Source organism: Eptatretus burgeri, chromosome 23, assembly GCF_056783735.1.
Source record: "Eptatretus burgeri isolate ZD-2024b chromosome 23, Ebu_testis_v1, whole genome shotgun sequence".
Taxonomy (NCBI): domain Eukaryota; kingdom Metazoa; phylum Chordata; class Myxini; order Myxiniformes; family Myxinidae; genus Eptatretus; species Eptatretus burgeri.
Window position 1 is genome coordinate 1704511 of NC_140983.1, and position 17846 is coordinate 1722356.

Below are 17846 nucleotides of genomic sequence, written 5' to 3' on the forward strand. Positions count from 1 at the left end.
TTCCCATAAATTTATAACACTTGTTTCACTCCCCACCGGTTGCTTTGTGTTTAATTCCTGTGGTTGTTCAATCGCACCAACCCATACTAATCGCTCAGGCAACTACTGCCTTTACCCTTCCTCAATTATTGTACCCGATCCCAAAGAGAGGATGATCACCTGTCTCTGTTATCATCTGAACTCAAGCATTTGGACATCGGTATTGCATGTGCATGGTCGGAGGCCATTTTGAAATTAAAATACTTGCAGGGTCGAGCTGAGCACACAATAAACTCCACCTGTAATCGAGTTAACGTGCAAGGTTTCAGCTTCCGACACCCTTCTTAACCCCATGGGACATCATCTTGAAAGTGGCCAACATCACCCATCCGACACGCTGCTTGAAATGTGTGGTTTTACAACAACAACGTTTTTATTTAAAGTTGCACCTCTCAAATTTTAACACACGAAGCAGCTCCTCATTTCGAGCTTCGGAAGTGTTCACCCGTTGTTGTCTCGTTTACATTTTTGGAGATATCAGGGAAAAAGTGTCCAATTTCGGTTTCTGAAAAATCATGTTTTTTGCACCTGCATGGAAGGACGTGTTAAAAAAAAGTCAATGTCTATTTACATCGGCTCTTCATGTGGATCACGATTGTCCACATCATCCCGGTTAACATCCATCGGTTGTTCCCTTGTATTGGGACACTCCTCGTGGAAGTCACAGTCAACATCCATGGGCTCCACAGTGAAAACTCCATCCATATCCATGGGCTCCACCGTAAAAACTCCATCCACATCCATGGGGTCCACAGTGAAATCTCTATCCATATCCATGGGCTCCACCGTAAAAACTCCATCCACATCCATGGGCTCCACAGTGAAATCTCTATCCATATCCATGGGCTCCACCGTGAAAACTCCATCCACATCCATGGGCTCCACAGTGAAATCTCTATCCATATCCATGGGCTCCACCGTAAAAACTCCATCCACATCCATGGGGTCCACAGTGAAATCTCTATCCATATCCATGGGCTCCACCGTGAAAACTCTATCCATATCCATGGGCTCCACCGTGAAAACTCCATCCACATCCATGGGCTCCACAGTGAAATCTCCATACACCTCCATGGGTTCTTCAACACCGACTGGAATCTGTGTGACAATATCATGAGAATTAATTGTTCTTGCTCTTTCGTTGGATTGTGGGTAAAGTTGTTCTTGTGGGGGAATAATGGGAGAAATCTGTCGTTACTTTCTTGTGACACATCGGAATAAGAACAAACTTCAACAAGAATATAACAGAGAGACACAATCTTATATCAAGAGGACTTCCTTGGTTGTTTCAAAGGTAATTAACGATTTTTGGACCTACTTGTTCATCCTCATCGGTGGGAATCTTGATGCCCTGAGCCTCTCTCAGCAGGTCTTGGTACTGCCCAACATCAGGTCCTGCTTTCTCTGTTACCTGATCTGAAGGATAATGTTAATTCAAAGGTTAAAACTACCTTTCCAGGTGTGGTACATCATTGTTTCATTTATTTATTTATGACATTGACACATCTCAACACCGAAAATGGACCGGCAGGTGAGTTTGGAGGTGAAATCTCCTTACCTTTGGGCCGTCCGTTGTGGGTTCGATTCCTGACACGAATATAAACCCATCCAGGTTATATCAACGACTACAACGTGGAGGGACGTTAACCTGGGGATCATTCGGCTGGCATGAGGATGTGGACATTGAAGATCTCATCCCTATGTGTCTTTTACTCAAGAGAAGGTGAGTCATCACCTGGTACCCCCCCAAACAAATTCACAACCCATGCCCTACCCTGACAACACGGAGCATCAGTGGCACTGCTACCTCAAGGAGAAATGATGTCACCAGTACCCTCGTGCTGCATCTGCCCCGAAGGTGAGGGTGAGGGAAGCAGGTGTGTGTGGAGGGAAGTGTACTTGTTTGCTGTGTTTACCTGTGGTTTCTCTCTCCTCTTCATCAATCACACTCAGGTCAGACACCTGTAATGTGAGGTCAACACCCATATTGTCAAGATGATGATCTCCTTCTCCTTCTTCTTCTTCCAGGATCATTTCTGCCAATGGATCTGAAAAATAATGTTTGTGAACAGGTAAATTACCTGTGAGTCCTGTTGTTCGGAGCACTGCTGTTTCACCGTTTTATTTAATTAATAAATTTACAATTAGGAGACATCTCAGCACTGGGGATACACAGCACGTCTTGCTTGTACACAGCTTGGCTCACTGGTACACAGCTCGACTCTCGTACACCACATGACTTTTTCCACAGCACGACTGGTACACAGCACGACTCTTTTACACAGCACGACTCACTCATACACAACATGACACACACACAGCATGACTCACGTACACAGCGCGATTGGCTTGTACACAGCACAACACTTGTTTACCTTGAAAGCGATTCCATTCTTCTTCATCCCACAATCCTGCATCGTACACCTCACTCAAAAAGTTGAGAAATTCCTCAACATCAGGTTCCTTGTTCTCTGTGACCGGATCTGAAAGATGTTTATTCGAAGGTGAAATCTACCTGACCAGGTGTGCTACATCACTGTTTCATTTACTTATTTACAACATGGTAATATGAGTAATATTAGTGAGTAATCGTAATTTATCACTCACTCATGCACAGCACGACCTGCTTGCACTCAGCACGACTCACTCATACACAGCATGACTCACACATACACAGCACGACTTACGCATACACAGCACAACTCACACACACACAGAATGACTCACTCATACACAGCACGACTCACTCACACACAATGACTCACTTATACACAGCATGACTCACTCGCACACAGAATGACTCACTTATACATGCATGACCCACTTGTGCACAGCATGACTCACTTGTGCACAGCACGACTCACTCGCACACAGAATGAGTCACTTGTGCACAGCATGACTCACTCGCACACAGCATGACTCACTTGTGCACAGCATGACTCACTTGCACACAGCATGACTCACTTGTGCACAGCATGACTCACTCGCACACAGCATGACTCACTCACACACAGCATGACTTACTCGTGCACAGAATGACTCACTTGTGCACATCATGACTCACTTGTGCACATCATGACTCACTTGTGCACAACATGACTGACTCGCACACAGAATGACTCACTTGTGCACCGCATGACTCACTCGCACACAGCGTGACTCACTTGTGCACAGCATGACTCACTCGCACACATCATGACTCACTTGTGCACAGCATGATTCACTCACACACAGAATAACTCACTTATACACAGCATGACTCACTCGCACACAGCATGACTCACTTGTGCACAGCATTACTCACTCGCACACAGCATGACTCACTTGTGCACAGCATGACTTACTCAAACACGGCATAACTTACTCGTGCACATCATGACTCACTTGTGCACATCATGGCTCACTTGTGCACAGCATGATTCACTCACACACAGAATAACTCACTTATACACAGCATGACTCACTCGTGCACAGCATGACTCACTCGCTCACAGAATGACTCACTTATACACAGCATGACTCACTTGTGCACAGCATGACTCACTCGCACACAGAATGAGTCACTTGTGCACAGCATAACTCACTCGCACACAGCATGACTCCCTTGTGCACAGCATGACTCACTCACACACAGCATGACTCACTTGTGCACAGCATGACTCACTCGTACACAGCATGACTCACTTATACACAGCATGACTCACTTATACACAGCATGACTCACTCACACACAGAATGACTTACTTGTGCACAGCATGACTCACTCGTGCACATCATGACTCACTTGTGCACAACATGACTGACTCGCACACAGAATGACTCACTTGTGCACAGCATGACTCACTTGTACACAGCATGACTCACTCGCGCACAGAATGACTTACTTGTGCACAGCATGACTCACTCGTGCACATAATGACTCACTTATACACAGCATGACTCACTCACACACAGCATGACTCACTTGTGCACAGCATGACTCACTCGTACACAGCATGACTCACTTATACACAGCATGACTCACTTATACACAGCATGACTCACTCACACACAGAATGACTTACTTGTGCACAGCATGACTCACTCGTGCACATAATGACTCACTTATACACAGCATGACTCACTCACACACAGCATGACTCACTTGTGCACAGCATGACTCACTCGTACACAGCATGACTCACTCGCACACAGCATGACTCACTTTTACACAGCATAACTCACTCGTACACAGCATGACTCACTTGTGCGCAGCATGACTCACTCGTACACAGCATGTCCTGCTTGTAGTCAGCATGACTCACTCATACACAGCACGACTCACACATATACAGCATGACTCACTCGTACACAGCATGACTCACTAGTACACAGCACGACTCACTCGTACACAGCATGACTCACTTGTGCGCAGCATGACTCACTCGCACACAGCATGACTCACTTGTGCACAGCACGACTCACTCGTACACAGCATGACTCACTTGTGCGCAGCATGACTCACTCAAACACAGCATGTCCTGCTTGTAGTCAGCACGACTCACTCATACACAGCACGACTCACACATACACAGCACGACTCATTCACACACAGAATGACTCACTTCTACACCGCATGACTCACTCACACACAGAATGACTCACACATACACAGCATGACTCACTCACACACAGAATGACTCACTTATACACAGCACGACTCACTCACACACAGAATGACTCACACATACACAGCACGACTCACTCACACACAGAATGACTCACTTATACACAGCATGACTCACTTATACACAGCATGACTTACTTGTGCACAGCATGACTCAGTCGCACACAGCATGACTCACTTTAACACAGCACGATTGGCTTGAACACAGCACGACACTTATTTACCTCGAAGGCGATTCCGTTCTTCTTCTTCATCCCACAATGATGAATCGTACACCTCACCCAGAAAGTGGAGAAACTCCTCATCAAGTTCTCTTTCCTCTGTGACCTGATCTGTAAGATAATGTTTATTTAAAGGTTAAAACTACCTGACCAGGTGTGCTACATCACTGTTTCATGACGAGCAAAATCGAAGATTGTTGAAGTATATTGGTCAGTCGATTTTGTTGTTCTGTCTGTCTGTCTACCTGTCTGTTTGTCTGTCTACCTGTCTGTTTGTCTGTCTACCTGTCTGTTTGTCTGTCTACCTGTCTGTTGATGGCATGCAGGTGACAAATTTTAACCGATCTTCAGGAAATTTCACCACATGGTAGCGTTTGTCATAAGGAAGAATCCTATTGTTTTTGAGGTCAAAAGGTCAACATAGGCCAAAGGTCAACAACTTAGGTGAGATTTCTAAAATCCTCAATTCTCATCCGATTGACTTGAAAAAGAGGATTAATATTTCAGATCACTCAATTAAACGAGACAATTATTTTTGAGGTTAAATTTGTTTTCTTGATTTTGCAAGTTTCGTGCTCTGTACGACGTCTGCTTGTTTATTTATTTAATTATCACATGAACACGTCTCAACACCGAAAATGGACTGGCAGGTGAGTTCGGAGGTGAAACCTCCTTACCTTTGGGCCGTCCGTTGTGGGTTCGATTCCTGACACGAATATAAACTCATCCAGGTTATATCAACGACGACAACACGGACGGATATTAACCTGGGGATCCTTTGGCGGGTATGAGTACGTGGACATTAAAGATCACGTGCCATTGTGTCTTTAACGAAAGAGAAGGTGAGTCATCACCTGCTACCCCCCCCCCCCAACAAATTCACAATCCATGCCCTACCCTGATTACACGGAGCACTGCATCAGTGGCACAGCTACTTCATGGAGAAATGATGTAACCAGTAGCCTCGTGCTGCGTCGGCCCCGAAGGTGAGGGTGATGGAAGCAGGTGTGTGTGGGGGGAAGGGCACTTGTTTGCTGTATTTACCTGTGGTTTCTCTCCCCTTGTCATCAATCAAACCCATCCCAGATCTCTGCAACGTGAGGTCTTCAACATCCACAGGGCCAAGATGGTGATTCTGTTCTGCAAGGATCTCTCCGCCATTGGATCTGAAAAATAATGTTTGTAAACAGGTAAATTACCTCTGAGTACTGTTGTTCGGAGTACTGCTGTTTCACCGTTTTATTTAATTAATAAATTTACTATTAGGATACATCTCAGCACTGGGGATACACAGCACGTCTTGCTTGTACACAGCTTGGCTCACTCGTGCACCGCACGATCCCCTTTTTGCTGGGTTTACCTGCTGTGGTTAAACTGATCCAAAAGGTCCTTCCCAACAAGAGACCCAAAAGGACTCGGTGCGGCCATATCCTCGCGGGGCCCAACGATGCCTTCAGTGCTCCCGTCGTTGTTGAGAAATGTTTATTAAAGTAAACAAACGGCAAGTGAAACACGTCCACTGTTGTGGAAGCGTGACGTCATAAACGTGTCGCCCTTGACAACAGAGCTTGTTTGTAGTGCGTCCATGGTTACAATGTTTGTTCCTTGTCCCAGTTGCTGTGAAAGAATAAGGAATGACATGAGTGCGCGTCGGTTTTTCTCATTCAAACTAAACTTTCACACTTTGTATTCATTTTAAATCATGATCACGATTTTAACCCAAAACTCAGTTTTAAATATGAAATATTTATTTATTTATTTTTAAAAACCCATCGTGCTTTGAGTTTCCCACGTAATTTTAACATCTGTCGAGGAGATTACAGGTGTCAGTGTTGGGGTCTCTGTTCAAGATATAGTTCATGATGGAAACATTTTTATTTTATTCACACGAATGTTGGAAGTATTCACGTTGGGGGGGCAGGGGGGAGGGGGGGTCAGGGTTTTCTCTTCATGTGAGAGGGGTAATGATTCCAACTGAAGGAAAGCGTCATTCTCTCTCTCTCTCTCTCTCTCTCTCTCTCTCTCTCTCTCTCTCTCTCTCTCTCTCTCTCTCTCTCTCTCTCTCTCTCTCTCTCTCTCTCTCTCTCTCTCTCTCTCTCTCTCTCTCTCTCTCTCTCTCTCTCTCTCTCTCTCTCTCTCTCTCTCTCTCTCTCTCTCTCTCTCTCTCTCTCTCTCTCTCTCTCTCTCTCTCTCTCTCTCTCTCTCTCTCTCTCTCTCTCTCTCTCTCTCTCTCTCTCTCTCTCTCTCTCTCTCTCTCTCTCTCTCTCTCTCTCTCTCTCTCTCTCTCTCTCTCTCTCTCTCTCTCTCTCTCTCTCTCTCTCTCTCTCTCTCTCTCTCTCTCTCTCTCTCTCTCTCTCTCTCTCTCTCTCTCTCTCTCTCTCTCTCTCTCTCTCTCTCTCTCTCTCTCTCTCTCTCTCTCTCTCTCTCTCTCTCTCTCTCTCTCTCTCTCTCTCTCTCTCTCTCTCTCTCTCTCTCTCTCTCTCTCTCTCTCTCTCTCTCTCTCTCTCTCTCTCTCTCTCTCTCTCTCTCTCTCTCTCTCTCTCTCTCTCTCTCTCTCTCTCTCTCTCTCTCTCTCTCTCTCTCTCTCTCTCTCTCTCTCTCTCTCTCTCTCTCTCTCTCTCTCTCTCTCTCTCTCTCTCTCTCTCTCTCTCTCTCTCTCTCTCTCTCTCTCTCTCTCTCTCTCTCTCTCTCTCTCTCTCTCTCTCTCTCTCTCTCTCTCTCTCTCTCTCTCTCTCTCTCTCTCTCTCTCTCTCTCTCTCTCTCTCTCTCTCTCTCTCTCTCTCTCTCTCTCTCTCTCTCTCTCTCTCGTCTGTCTCTCTCTCTCTCTCAATCTCTCTCTCTCTCTCTCTCTCTCTCTCTCTCTCTCTCTCTCTCTCTCTCTCTCTCTCTCTCTCTCTCTGTTCAGTGTGGGTGGTGGTGTATGTGTGGTGGTGTGGATATTGTTCAGTGTGGGTGATGGTGTATGTGTGGTGGTGTGGATACTGTTCAGTGTGGGTGGTGGTGTATGTGTGGTGGTGTGGATATTGTTCAGTGTTGGTGGTGGTGTTTGGGTGGTGGTGTATTCCTGGTGGTGAATGGGTGGGGATTGTGCAGTTTAGGGGGTGGTGTATTGGTGGTGGTTTGTGGGTGGTGGTGTATGGCTGGTGGTTTGTGAGTGGTGGTGTAGGGGTTGTGCAGTGTGGAGATTGTGCAGGGTAGGTAGTGGTGTGTGGGTGTTGGTGCTTAGGAGCTGGTTTGTGGGTAGTGGTGTATGGCAGGTGGTTTGTGGGTGGTGGTGTTTGGGTGGTGGTTTGTGGGTGGTGGTGTATGCCTGCTGGTGAAGAGGTGGTGGTGTGGGGATTGTGCAGTGGAAGTGGCGGTGTATGGGTGGGGATTTGTGGGTGGTGGTGTATGGCTGTTTGTATATGGCTGGTGGTTTGTGGGTGGTGGTGTATTCCTGGTGGTGAAGAGGTGGTGGCGTGGGGATTGTGCAGTGCAGGTGGTGGTGTATTGGTGGTGGTTTGTGGATGGTGGTGTATGGCTGGTGGTTTGTGAGTGGTGGTGTGTGGGTGTTGGTGCTTAGGAGCTGGTTTGTGAGTGGCAGGTGGTGGAAGTTGTTTCTGGATAAACTACCTTGTGGGTTGGGAACAGTGGTCAAAGCACAAGGATCACCTTGTGTCCCGCAGCGCGAGTGCATCTCCATCCACATCGGCCAGGCGGGCGTGCAGATCGGCAATTCGTGCTGGGATATTGACAATATTGTCTGGAGCACGGAATCCAGCCTGATGGACAAACGCCCAGTGATAAGACCATGGGGGTGGCAACAACTCTTTCAACACCTTCTTTTTTGAGGTGGATGCTGGGAAACAGGTTCCTCGTGCCGTCCTGATCGATTCGGAACCGGACGTGATTGGTGAGTGTCGGAGTGAGCAACCTGTCGATAAGTTTTTTCTTCCTCCTCCTTATCTTTCCTCTTTATTCCTCTTTCTGAACTTCCAGCTTTTGCGGTAATTTACCTTCGTCCTGATGTTGAGGTTGTGCCATCCTTCTGATGAAGTCCTTATAGACAAGTACCCGTCCTTATAGACAAGTCTTCCACCCCGAGCAACTTATTTCGGGCAAAGTGAATGCAACCAGCAACTATGATCGGGGCGACCGCACCGTTGGAAAGGAGATTGTGGACCTGGCTCAAGACCACATCCGTAAGCAGGTAACATCACAAAGGATCGTTTCCTCAAAATAAGCTCCGAAGTTTGTTATTTCTTTATTCCTGGCTTGCAGGGACTTTGTTGCCTCCTGTTGGTCCGGTGATGATGTTCGAGTCCAGAAAAGCTTTCAAAAACGTCACACACAAACAAACATCGCTGCTCCACCAAGAGGATGTCACAAAGTTCCGAAGCAATTCTTGTAGGTTCTATTACTGTCACGGAATAACTACTCTCAATACCAATGGTTATGACTTGTGATGTATTTCCTGAACCCCAGGCGGACCAATGCACGAACCTACAGGGTTTCCTTATCTTCCACTCCTTAGGGGGAGGCACGGGTTCTGGCCTTTCCTCCCTGCTCATGGAGCGCCTCTCCCAAGAATATGGAAACAAGTCCAAGCTGGAGTTCACCGTGTCCCCGTCACCTCAAGTGTCTACCGCTGTGGTCGAGCCATACAACTCCGTTGTGACGACCCACGCCATGCTCGATCATTCAGAGTGGACCTTTATGGTGGACAACGAGGCCATCTTTGACATATGTCGGCACAACTTGGGCATAGAGTGTCCGAGCTTCATGAACTTGAACCGCCTTATGGCACAGATTGCGTCGTCCATCACGACCTCGTTACGTTTCGATGGCTCACTCAATAATGGCGAACAGCTTTGACCTGATGTTCGCCAAACGCGCCTTCGTGCACTGGTATGTGGGAGAAGGAATGGAGGAGGGAGAGTTCACTGAGGCACGGGAGGACCTCGCAGTGCTGGAGAAGGACCATGAGGAGCTTGGTCAAGACTTGTGTGAGTGGGAGGAGAGTGAGGGAGAGGAATTCTAGATGGTTTGGCCCCTCTCTTATTTCTCTCGTTGTTGTTTATTGCATTGTTCTTGTGAAGCTTGTTATTTATTGTATTGTTCTTGTTAAGTTTGATGTTAAACCCGAGAGGTTAAACACTTGACTTGTTTCTTGAGTCAAAGTTTTGAACAGCAGTGTTCCTGTTTTGAAGGAAGTTGGAGGTCAGGGTACCTCCCTGTACTGCATCCTGACCTCCCAAAACTTGTGTTACTGTGGTTGGTGGAAGGACTCAAACTAAAGATTGCTGTTTTAATAACCTTCCTTATTTATCCTTCCCTGCACTTTGATTCATTCATGTTCCCTTTGAGTTAAACTTCATTAAAAGCCTTTTTTCGAGATTCTTACCTCGTACTTTACCCATTGTAGGTAGTTTGGTGAAACGTAATATGATTAATATTGTTACTATCGTCACATTCGAACCAGCGTCCTGATCCCAATCCTGACTATGAATGTTATGGTGGACAGTGGGATGGACACGAGGTCAAATCTTCCACCCAGACGAGCACCAAGTTAGTGACCGATGGTGCTCAGACACCGTGTCCCGGGAAAGCCGAGCAGATCGTTTCTTCGGTTTCCGACGTTGAGAAACGAGATCTGTCGCTTACAGAGGGTTAATCTGGCTGAAACGATGGGAACCAAGTGATGTACCCAGGACGAACCTCTATGGTTTCAAAACCTCCCAATGAGGGCTTTTCATGCCAATTCCCAACGACGATGAGTTTGACTCATGTCACGGTTATAATTTCCAATTCCGAACTCCACACCAGACCGACACGTCAATGGTGAGAAAACAGGTTTATTGATAAGAAAGCAAAGAGGGATAGGAAGAACAAAGAAGGGAAACACTTCTGGTTTTGTGTCCAATAAATCATCCCCTTGCAACCATGAACTGTGATGGCTTACACGATACTTTATCCATTCACACAACAAAGACTCAGACAGGGACAGGTCACGAGACAGAAAAACCTGGTTACACACGATGCCTTAGTGGGGTTGGTGTGGGCTGGTGGTGAGAGTGGGAGAGAGAGAGAGTGCGAGAGAGACAGAGAGAGAGGGAGAGAGAGGGAGAGAGAGAGAGAGAGAGAGAGAGAGAGAGAGAGAGAGAGAGAGAGAGAGAGAGAGAGAGAGAGAGAGAGAGAGAGAGAGAGACAGACAGACAGATGTCTTGAGCGGCGCCACGTCTGGGCTCCTTGGTTTCTTCACTTTATCGGCGACAAAATGTCCAATCCTAACCCTTTCATCCGTATTACAGAGCTGGCGATAGCTTCATTGTAATTATACAATATCATACTTTTTTTTCAAACGTCTTTATCCCCACAGTAAAATATTGCAAATAAATAAATAAATAAATGGATGGAATGGCGGCCAAAAAATGGTGAGAATCTTCCGCATCATCGACCCTGTCTGTGCCTGTCTCCCCCAAGTATCTGCACGATGTACGCGGTCCACCGTCATCCGCATCTGAGTGAAACTGCCTAAATTCTGAACCAGTGCTCACCTCCACTCATGTATTCCTCTTTTCCCACCTGTAGAACCGCCTTCCACACTATTTGGTTCATTCTCCCCCCCGCCCCGGTCTTCACGAGAGCTGTTCACCACTATCTCATGTCATCCCCCATTCACAGACGTAATCTGTCTCCGTCCGTTAAATGACACCCACCCCTCCCAAAATTCTCCTTATGTTTCCATCTTGTCCACCCCTTGCGTTCTCGCCTCCCCTCATCGTTACCTACATCCCTTGTTTGTCCGTGTCCGTCTCCCTTCTCCCACCACCATGCTTTTGGCGTTTCCCCTTTCTCCTGCTGTTCCCTTTGTTTGACCAAGAATGTCCGAGGTGACACACACACACACACACACACACACACACACACACACACACACACACACACACACACACAATTACATAAACACCAGTCTGTGAATTCCAGTAAGGATTATTATATGTACCCTCAGAATACCCGCCCCACGGGCAGTCTTGTTCCAACCATGAAACACGTCCCTTTATTTGGACAGTGTATAGGCAACTGACAGCTGCCTCGATCGCTCCCGAAAAATAAATAAAAAATGACCCGGGTTCCACGGTGAAGCAAAAACATACCGACTGCTAATAATTCAAAACACCTCACTGTGCAGGAAAACGTGGGGACAGGAACACGACACTGTAAATGGTGGAGACTTGTAATACCCTCTCCCACCTGGAGGTGGCGCCACACGATACACATTTACATGGAGAATTGATGTCCTCCCCTCCACCCCAAGACCACCAGCAAAGATAAAAATACCCCGATACACGAATTGGGGTCATGCTGATTTTATGGAGCAAGTGTGGATGTAATAGGCTAAGAACTGCAGGAGTAGCGCGACAAACAAACAAACTTTTGAAAGCAAATTATCGTAGGGATACATAGGGTGTTCCAAAAAGACCCGGACATCTTTGGTTGTTAATAATTTTCGAACCACAAACGATCCAACAATGCACTTTGGTTTGAATGAAACAGAAACTCATAAAGTTTTGTGCTCACCATCAACACACTTCAATGTGCGCAGGATATCGAGGCGGAACATGAGTACTTACCGTGTTCATCTCAACATGTTTGTGGCCACCAGTGCGCTCGCAGCTGTGATCCGAGAACGAAGATCCTGCAGCTTTGCCACCTTGGTGTTGAAGCCAACATCTGTGACAAACTCCCACAGAAAACAAAAATGAAGTTGTGGTTATGTCTGGTGATCGTGGGGACCAGGCGGGTTGGTCTGTCTTGGCCAATCCAACGACCTGGAAATTTCTCATTCAGGACGGTTCGAACGATTAAGGCCCAATGAGGGGGATATCAGGTTGCAGGTCTTCAATCTGTGGGAAGGCGAATCCTTCCAACATGTTCATGTAAATTATTGAGGTCACCGCATCCTCCACAAAGATAAACAGACCCATCAAGCGGTCATAGAGAAGGCCACACCACATGTTGACCTTTGGAATGTGTTCAATGACCACATGGAGGTTTTCAGAGCCCCAGATCCTCAAAATGTGCCGGTTGACCTTCCCCGATACATGAAAGCAAGCTTCGTCTGTGAACATGATCTTTTTCAGGTCATCTTCATCATCCTCTAGGTGATTGAGCATTTCCACCTTGTGTTTGGATCTGTCATTTGATTCTAGTTCCTGCAGAATCTGCAACTTATAGGCATATCGGTTCAGTCTTTTTATGAAAAATCCTGTGTACAGTGGTGGTTGGGAGTCCCAGTTCTCTGGATTCCCATCAAATTGATTTTCTGGGACTTTGTTGAAATGATTCACACACTCGTTCAACGTCTGCTGCACTCGTTCAACGTCTGCTGCACTCTCGTTTGGTCGACCAGCACTTTTCTGTTTCTGACAACTTCCAGTCTCCTTTAGCCTCTTGTACCAGTCTCTGATTACGAGTCTGCGATGGCGGATTCCTTCCATACCTTGTTCGATAATCATTGTTATCATTCCAAAAACAACCACCAAGTTAAACATGAAACAAAGATTCAACCTGCTTAAGACATCCCCAAAACAGGGGGAGGGGTTATTTGGTGAAACAGAGAGGGGAGAAGTGTGTTTGGGGGGGGGGGTTATTTGGTGAAACAGGGAGGGGGAGGGGTTAGTCGACACTCTTCAATGTCGACACTCTTCATAGTCCAGGAGCAATACCCAGGTCCAACATGATGATGTAGCCCATGAAGTTCTTATTTGTCTTGTCTTTTTTCAGATTGAAAAATACCTTAGCAACCTACCCAGGCCTGTTGAAGTCATGAATTGTGGTATAAGTAATTTGCAAAATGTGTTAAAACATACCAAGTGGAGGTGACAATTGTATGCATTTTCGCAAAAGCCAATTTTAGGAGTTTTAATGTTTTTATACATGTGTTAGCTGATATATGTGTATCCATGGTGGTTAATATATCATAAAACGAGAGGGGGAGCACTCGGGAGAGTGCAAAACCTCCGCCGCCAATACTGCTGGGTCACTCAAGTGAACCTTATTTCTTATTCATTAAATATGATGTCAACAGTGCTGACAGTTATAGTTCTTTTCTCCAACATTTTTTTTTGGGGGGGGGGGTTGGAAATCACTTAAAACATGTACAAATGCAAAAAAAAGAAATCGAAATTGTTGAAAAAAAAAGTTGCAAAAAGTTTTTTTTCTCTAACAATTTTTTTTTGGGGGGGAGGAGGTTGGAAAATCACTTAAAATATGTAGAAATGCAAAAAAAAAATTTTTTGTTCTTAATGTTTTTTTGGGGGGGTTGGAAATCACTTAAAACATGTAGAAATGCAAAAAAAAGAAATCGAAATTGTTGAAAAAAAAAGTTGCAAAAAGTTTTTTTTCTCTAACAATTTTTTTTTGGGGGGAGGAGGTTGGAAAATCACTTAAAATATGTAGAAATGCAAAAAAAAAATTTTTTGTTCTTAATGTTTTTTTGGGGGGGTTGGAAATCACTTAAAACATGTACAAATGCAAAAAAAATAAATCGAAATTGTTGAAAAAAAAATTGCAAAAAGTTTTTTTTCTCTAACAATTTTTTTTGGGGGGGGAGGAGGTTGGAAAATCACTTAAAATATGTATAAATGCAAAAAAAAAAAATTTTGTTCTTAATGTTTTTTGGGGGGGTTGGAAATCACTTAAAACATGGACAAATGCAAAAAAAACATTTCTCTATTTTTTTTTGGGGGGGGGGGGGGTAGGAAATCACTTAAAACATGTAGAAATGCAAAAAAAAAAAATTTTCTCTTACAATTTTTTTTGGGGGGGTTGGAAATCGCTTAAAACATGAAGAAAAGCAAAAAAAAATTCTTTTTTGGGGGGGTAACAATTTATTTTTGGGGGTGGGAGGGTTGGAAATCACTTAAAACATGTAGAAATGCAAAAAAAAAAAATTCTTTTCTCTAACAATTTTTTTTTGGGGGGGGGGGACCAAGTCCAAAATTTAATGGCATGATCCTTGGACCATACCAAACCCCCCTACCAAGTTTCGTCGAAATCCGTCGAGGAGTTTTTCCGTAATACTGTTCACAAACAAACAAACAAACAAACAGAAAGGGGTGAAAACAGTAACCTCCATCCATCTTCGAAGATGGCGGAGGTTAATAAAAGCATGAATGGAAACCATTCAGTAAGTCGTTCTGGTCAATCGTTTAAGCTGCTGTCACACCTTGACGATTAAGCCAGCGTATGCCGACGTATGAAAAATTTGTCTAAAACGCTGGCACACGTCGAATATGTCATGGGTAAGTTTTGTATACATTTAGAGCACGCTGAAGCACGCTGGCATACGTCATAGTACGCCGAGCTCGTCAACAAATTTTAACATGCTCAAAATTTTTCGACATATGCCAGAATATGACTCACACGTTCCTCATACGCTGGCCATAAGTTGTCGGCACGTTATGCGATCGTTGACACACGTCAACACACGTTACTTGTAAGTTACTCATAAGTCAAAACACGTCGAGGTAATGTTTAGCGTCAGTGTTCCAGACTCCATGTTTTTTTTTTTCTTCGGTGATGTTGACACCGATTTCAAGTGCGGTTATAATATTATATAATTAATAGGCTGTCGCTCAACTATTTAAATCATAACCGCACTAGAAATCGAAGTGTCAACAATAGCATCATGCCGAAGAAAAAAAAAAAACCATGGAGTCTGGAACACTGACGGGTTCCTCCTGTGTGAACCCCATTTTTATATACCAATTCCCCTAATCGCTGCCAATACGCCATTATACGGTAGCTGTAAGTTAGTAACATGTTCAGCAAGTTCTGTGGTCGTCCGGAAGACGTCAAATACGTCTACATACATCAATATGTGTTGGAGATACGTTACTCATAGGTTCAAAGCACGTTACTCATAGGTTCAAACCTCGACGTGTTTCGACTTATGAGTAACTTACAAGTAACGTGTGTCGACGTGTGTCAACGATCGCATAACGTGCCTACAACTTATGGCCAGCGTATGCGGAACGTGTGAGTCATACGCTGGCATACGTCGAAAAATTTTGAGCATGCTTAAAATTTGGCGACGTGCTCGGCGTACTACGACGTATGCCAGCGTGCTTCAGCGTGCTCTTTACGGATACAAAACTTACCCATAACGTATTCGACGTGTACCAGCATATTCGGCAAATTTTTCATACATCGGCATACGCTGGCTAAACGTCAAGGTGTGACAGGGCCTTGACACTTCGATACCACAATCCAGGACTACAACATGCCTGGATATGTTCCTTAGGTATGTCCCAAGCTGGAAAAAGAGTCAAACCAAATAAGTACTATATAGGCTACGTTTTAATATTTCTAGACCTTGTATGAGATTTGGCTCCTGGACTATGTGGGGTTTATCCCGGGAAAGTGTTTTTTGATGAGAATTTAAAGCTGATGAAGAAAAGAAGGCTTTCAAGCACACAGAACACTTGTAGGGTTTATCCCCGAATGTATTCGTTCGTGTTTATGTAAACTTGATGACTGATGAAACGCCTTGTTACAAATAGAACACTTGTGGGGTTTATACCCCGTGTGTATTCGTTCATGGTGATGTAAATTTGATGAAGAAATAAATGCCTTGTTGCAAACAGAACACTTGTGGGGTTTATCCCGGGAATGTGTATTTTTATGATAATTTAAAGCTGATGAAGAAAAAAAAGGCTTGCGAGCACACAGAACACTTGTAGGGAATGTCTACGTTCGTGTTGATGTAAAGATGTTAAAGTAGTAAACGCATTGCTACACAGAATACACTTGTAGGGTTTAACCCCCGTATGTACTTGTTCATGTTGATGTAAGTTTGATGATTGAGTAAAAGCCTTGTGACAAAGAGAACACTTGTTGGGTTTATGCCCGGAATGTATTAGTTGATGTTGATGTAAAGTTGATGAATCACCAAACGCCTTGTTACAAACAGAACACTTGTGGGGCTTTTCCCCGACATGTATGATTTGATGTTGCTGTGAAGATGATGAACGAGTGAACGCCTTGTTACACACGGAACATTTGCAGCGTTTCTCCCCGGTATGCAATATTGTATGTTGATATAAAGTTGATGAAGTGGTAAAGACCTTGTTACACACGGAGCACTTGTCGAGTTTCTCGTTTCCTTGGATCTGCTTGATCGCCTTTAAACAACTTTTGTGGTTGTTGGAAGAGACACTGCTCGATTTGTCATTGTCCTGACAAGAAGCCATTTCCTGATTGAAATAATCTTTTTTGTTGAACGGGACAGAGTTGGTAAAAGAAACTGTTTTCATTTCTTTATCTGCAAAGACAATGAAACACAAAACTAAATGGACAGCATCTGAAAATGCATCATCAGAACCCCACCCCACCGCCTCCACACACACACAACCGTAGACCCCGTTAGACCCCGCTCTTTTAATGTCGTGAACAAACTTCAGTAAATCATGGGAGACGAAGGTTTTGGTCGAGTTTAATTAAAATTGTGTGTGCAGTTTCGGATAAAAAGCAAATAGTAGGCTCCGTCGATATCGATTTTTTTCGATCCCGATATACCAGTGGGGTAAGACTGGCATATAACGGTAAATCAATATTATTGAAACTTGTTTATTTTTTACGCAATTTCCAAAATTGAATGTAAGTACAGTATGTCAATTCCAAAATTGACACATGGTAATTTTTCAAAGTATTCCGACACGGAGCTTTCTTTTTTCCCCATGATGAAAACGGTGATTTTACTTCCAACTTCAACTTGTATTAAATGTGATTTTGTTTGAAGATGAGATCAGTATTGGGAATCGACACAGGACGAAATCCATCGCCATCGCCGTACCGGTATGACTATTGTGGAACCTTGTACCGGTCTAGCTTTCATACCGGTATCACTACCAAACCGTTATCGCTTTCATACTGGT

The 17846-nt window shown here is 44.7% G+C and overlaps 1 protein-coding gene and 1 long non-coding RNA gene across 4 annotated transcripts; one reads left to right on the top strand and one right to left on the bottom strand.

The window, feature by feature from the left end:
- Positions 1-380: 380 nt before the first annotated feature.
- On the bottom strand, positions 381-14129 carry LOC147007959 (uncharacterized). Of its 2 annotated transcripts, XM_085866103.1 has the most exons (8): positions 12540-14129; positions 6287-6543; positions 5971-6092; positions 4930-5037; positions 2415-2522; positions 1956-2087; positions 1358-1455; positions 381-1137 (listed from the first exon to the last, which is right to left on the bottom strand). In XM_085866103.1, the coding sequence occupies exons 2-8, from the start codon at positions 6352-6354 to the stop codon at positions 607-609; spliced, it is 1167 nt and encodes a 388-aa protein (XP_085722229.1). In that variant the 5' UTR covers positions 6355-6543; positions 12540-14129; the 3' UTR covers positions 381-606. The 2 variants fall into 2 exon arrangements, with proteins under 2 accessions (XP_085722229.1, XP_085722230.1); XM_085866104.1 differs by lacking the exon at positions 6287-6543 and having other exon boundaries at positions 12540-14126.
- On the top strand, positions 5987-10300 carry LOC147007960 (uncharacterized). 2 transcript variants are annotated; one of them, XR_015053763.1, is made up of 4 exons: positions 5987-6116; positions 8592-8757; positions 8905-9115; positions 9391-10300. It is a non-coding gene; the product is annotated as an uncharacterized LOC147007960 (long non-coding RNA). The 2 variants fall into 2 exon arrangements; XR_015053762.1 differs by having other exon boundaries at positions 8592-9115.
- Positions 14130-17846: the final 3717 nt, after the last annotated feature.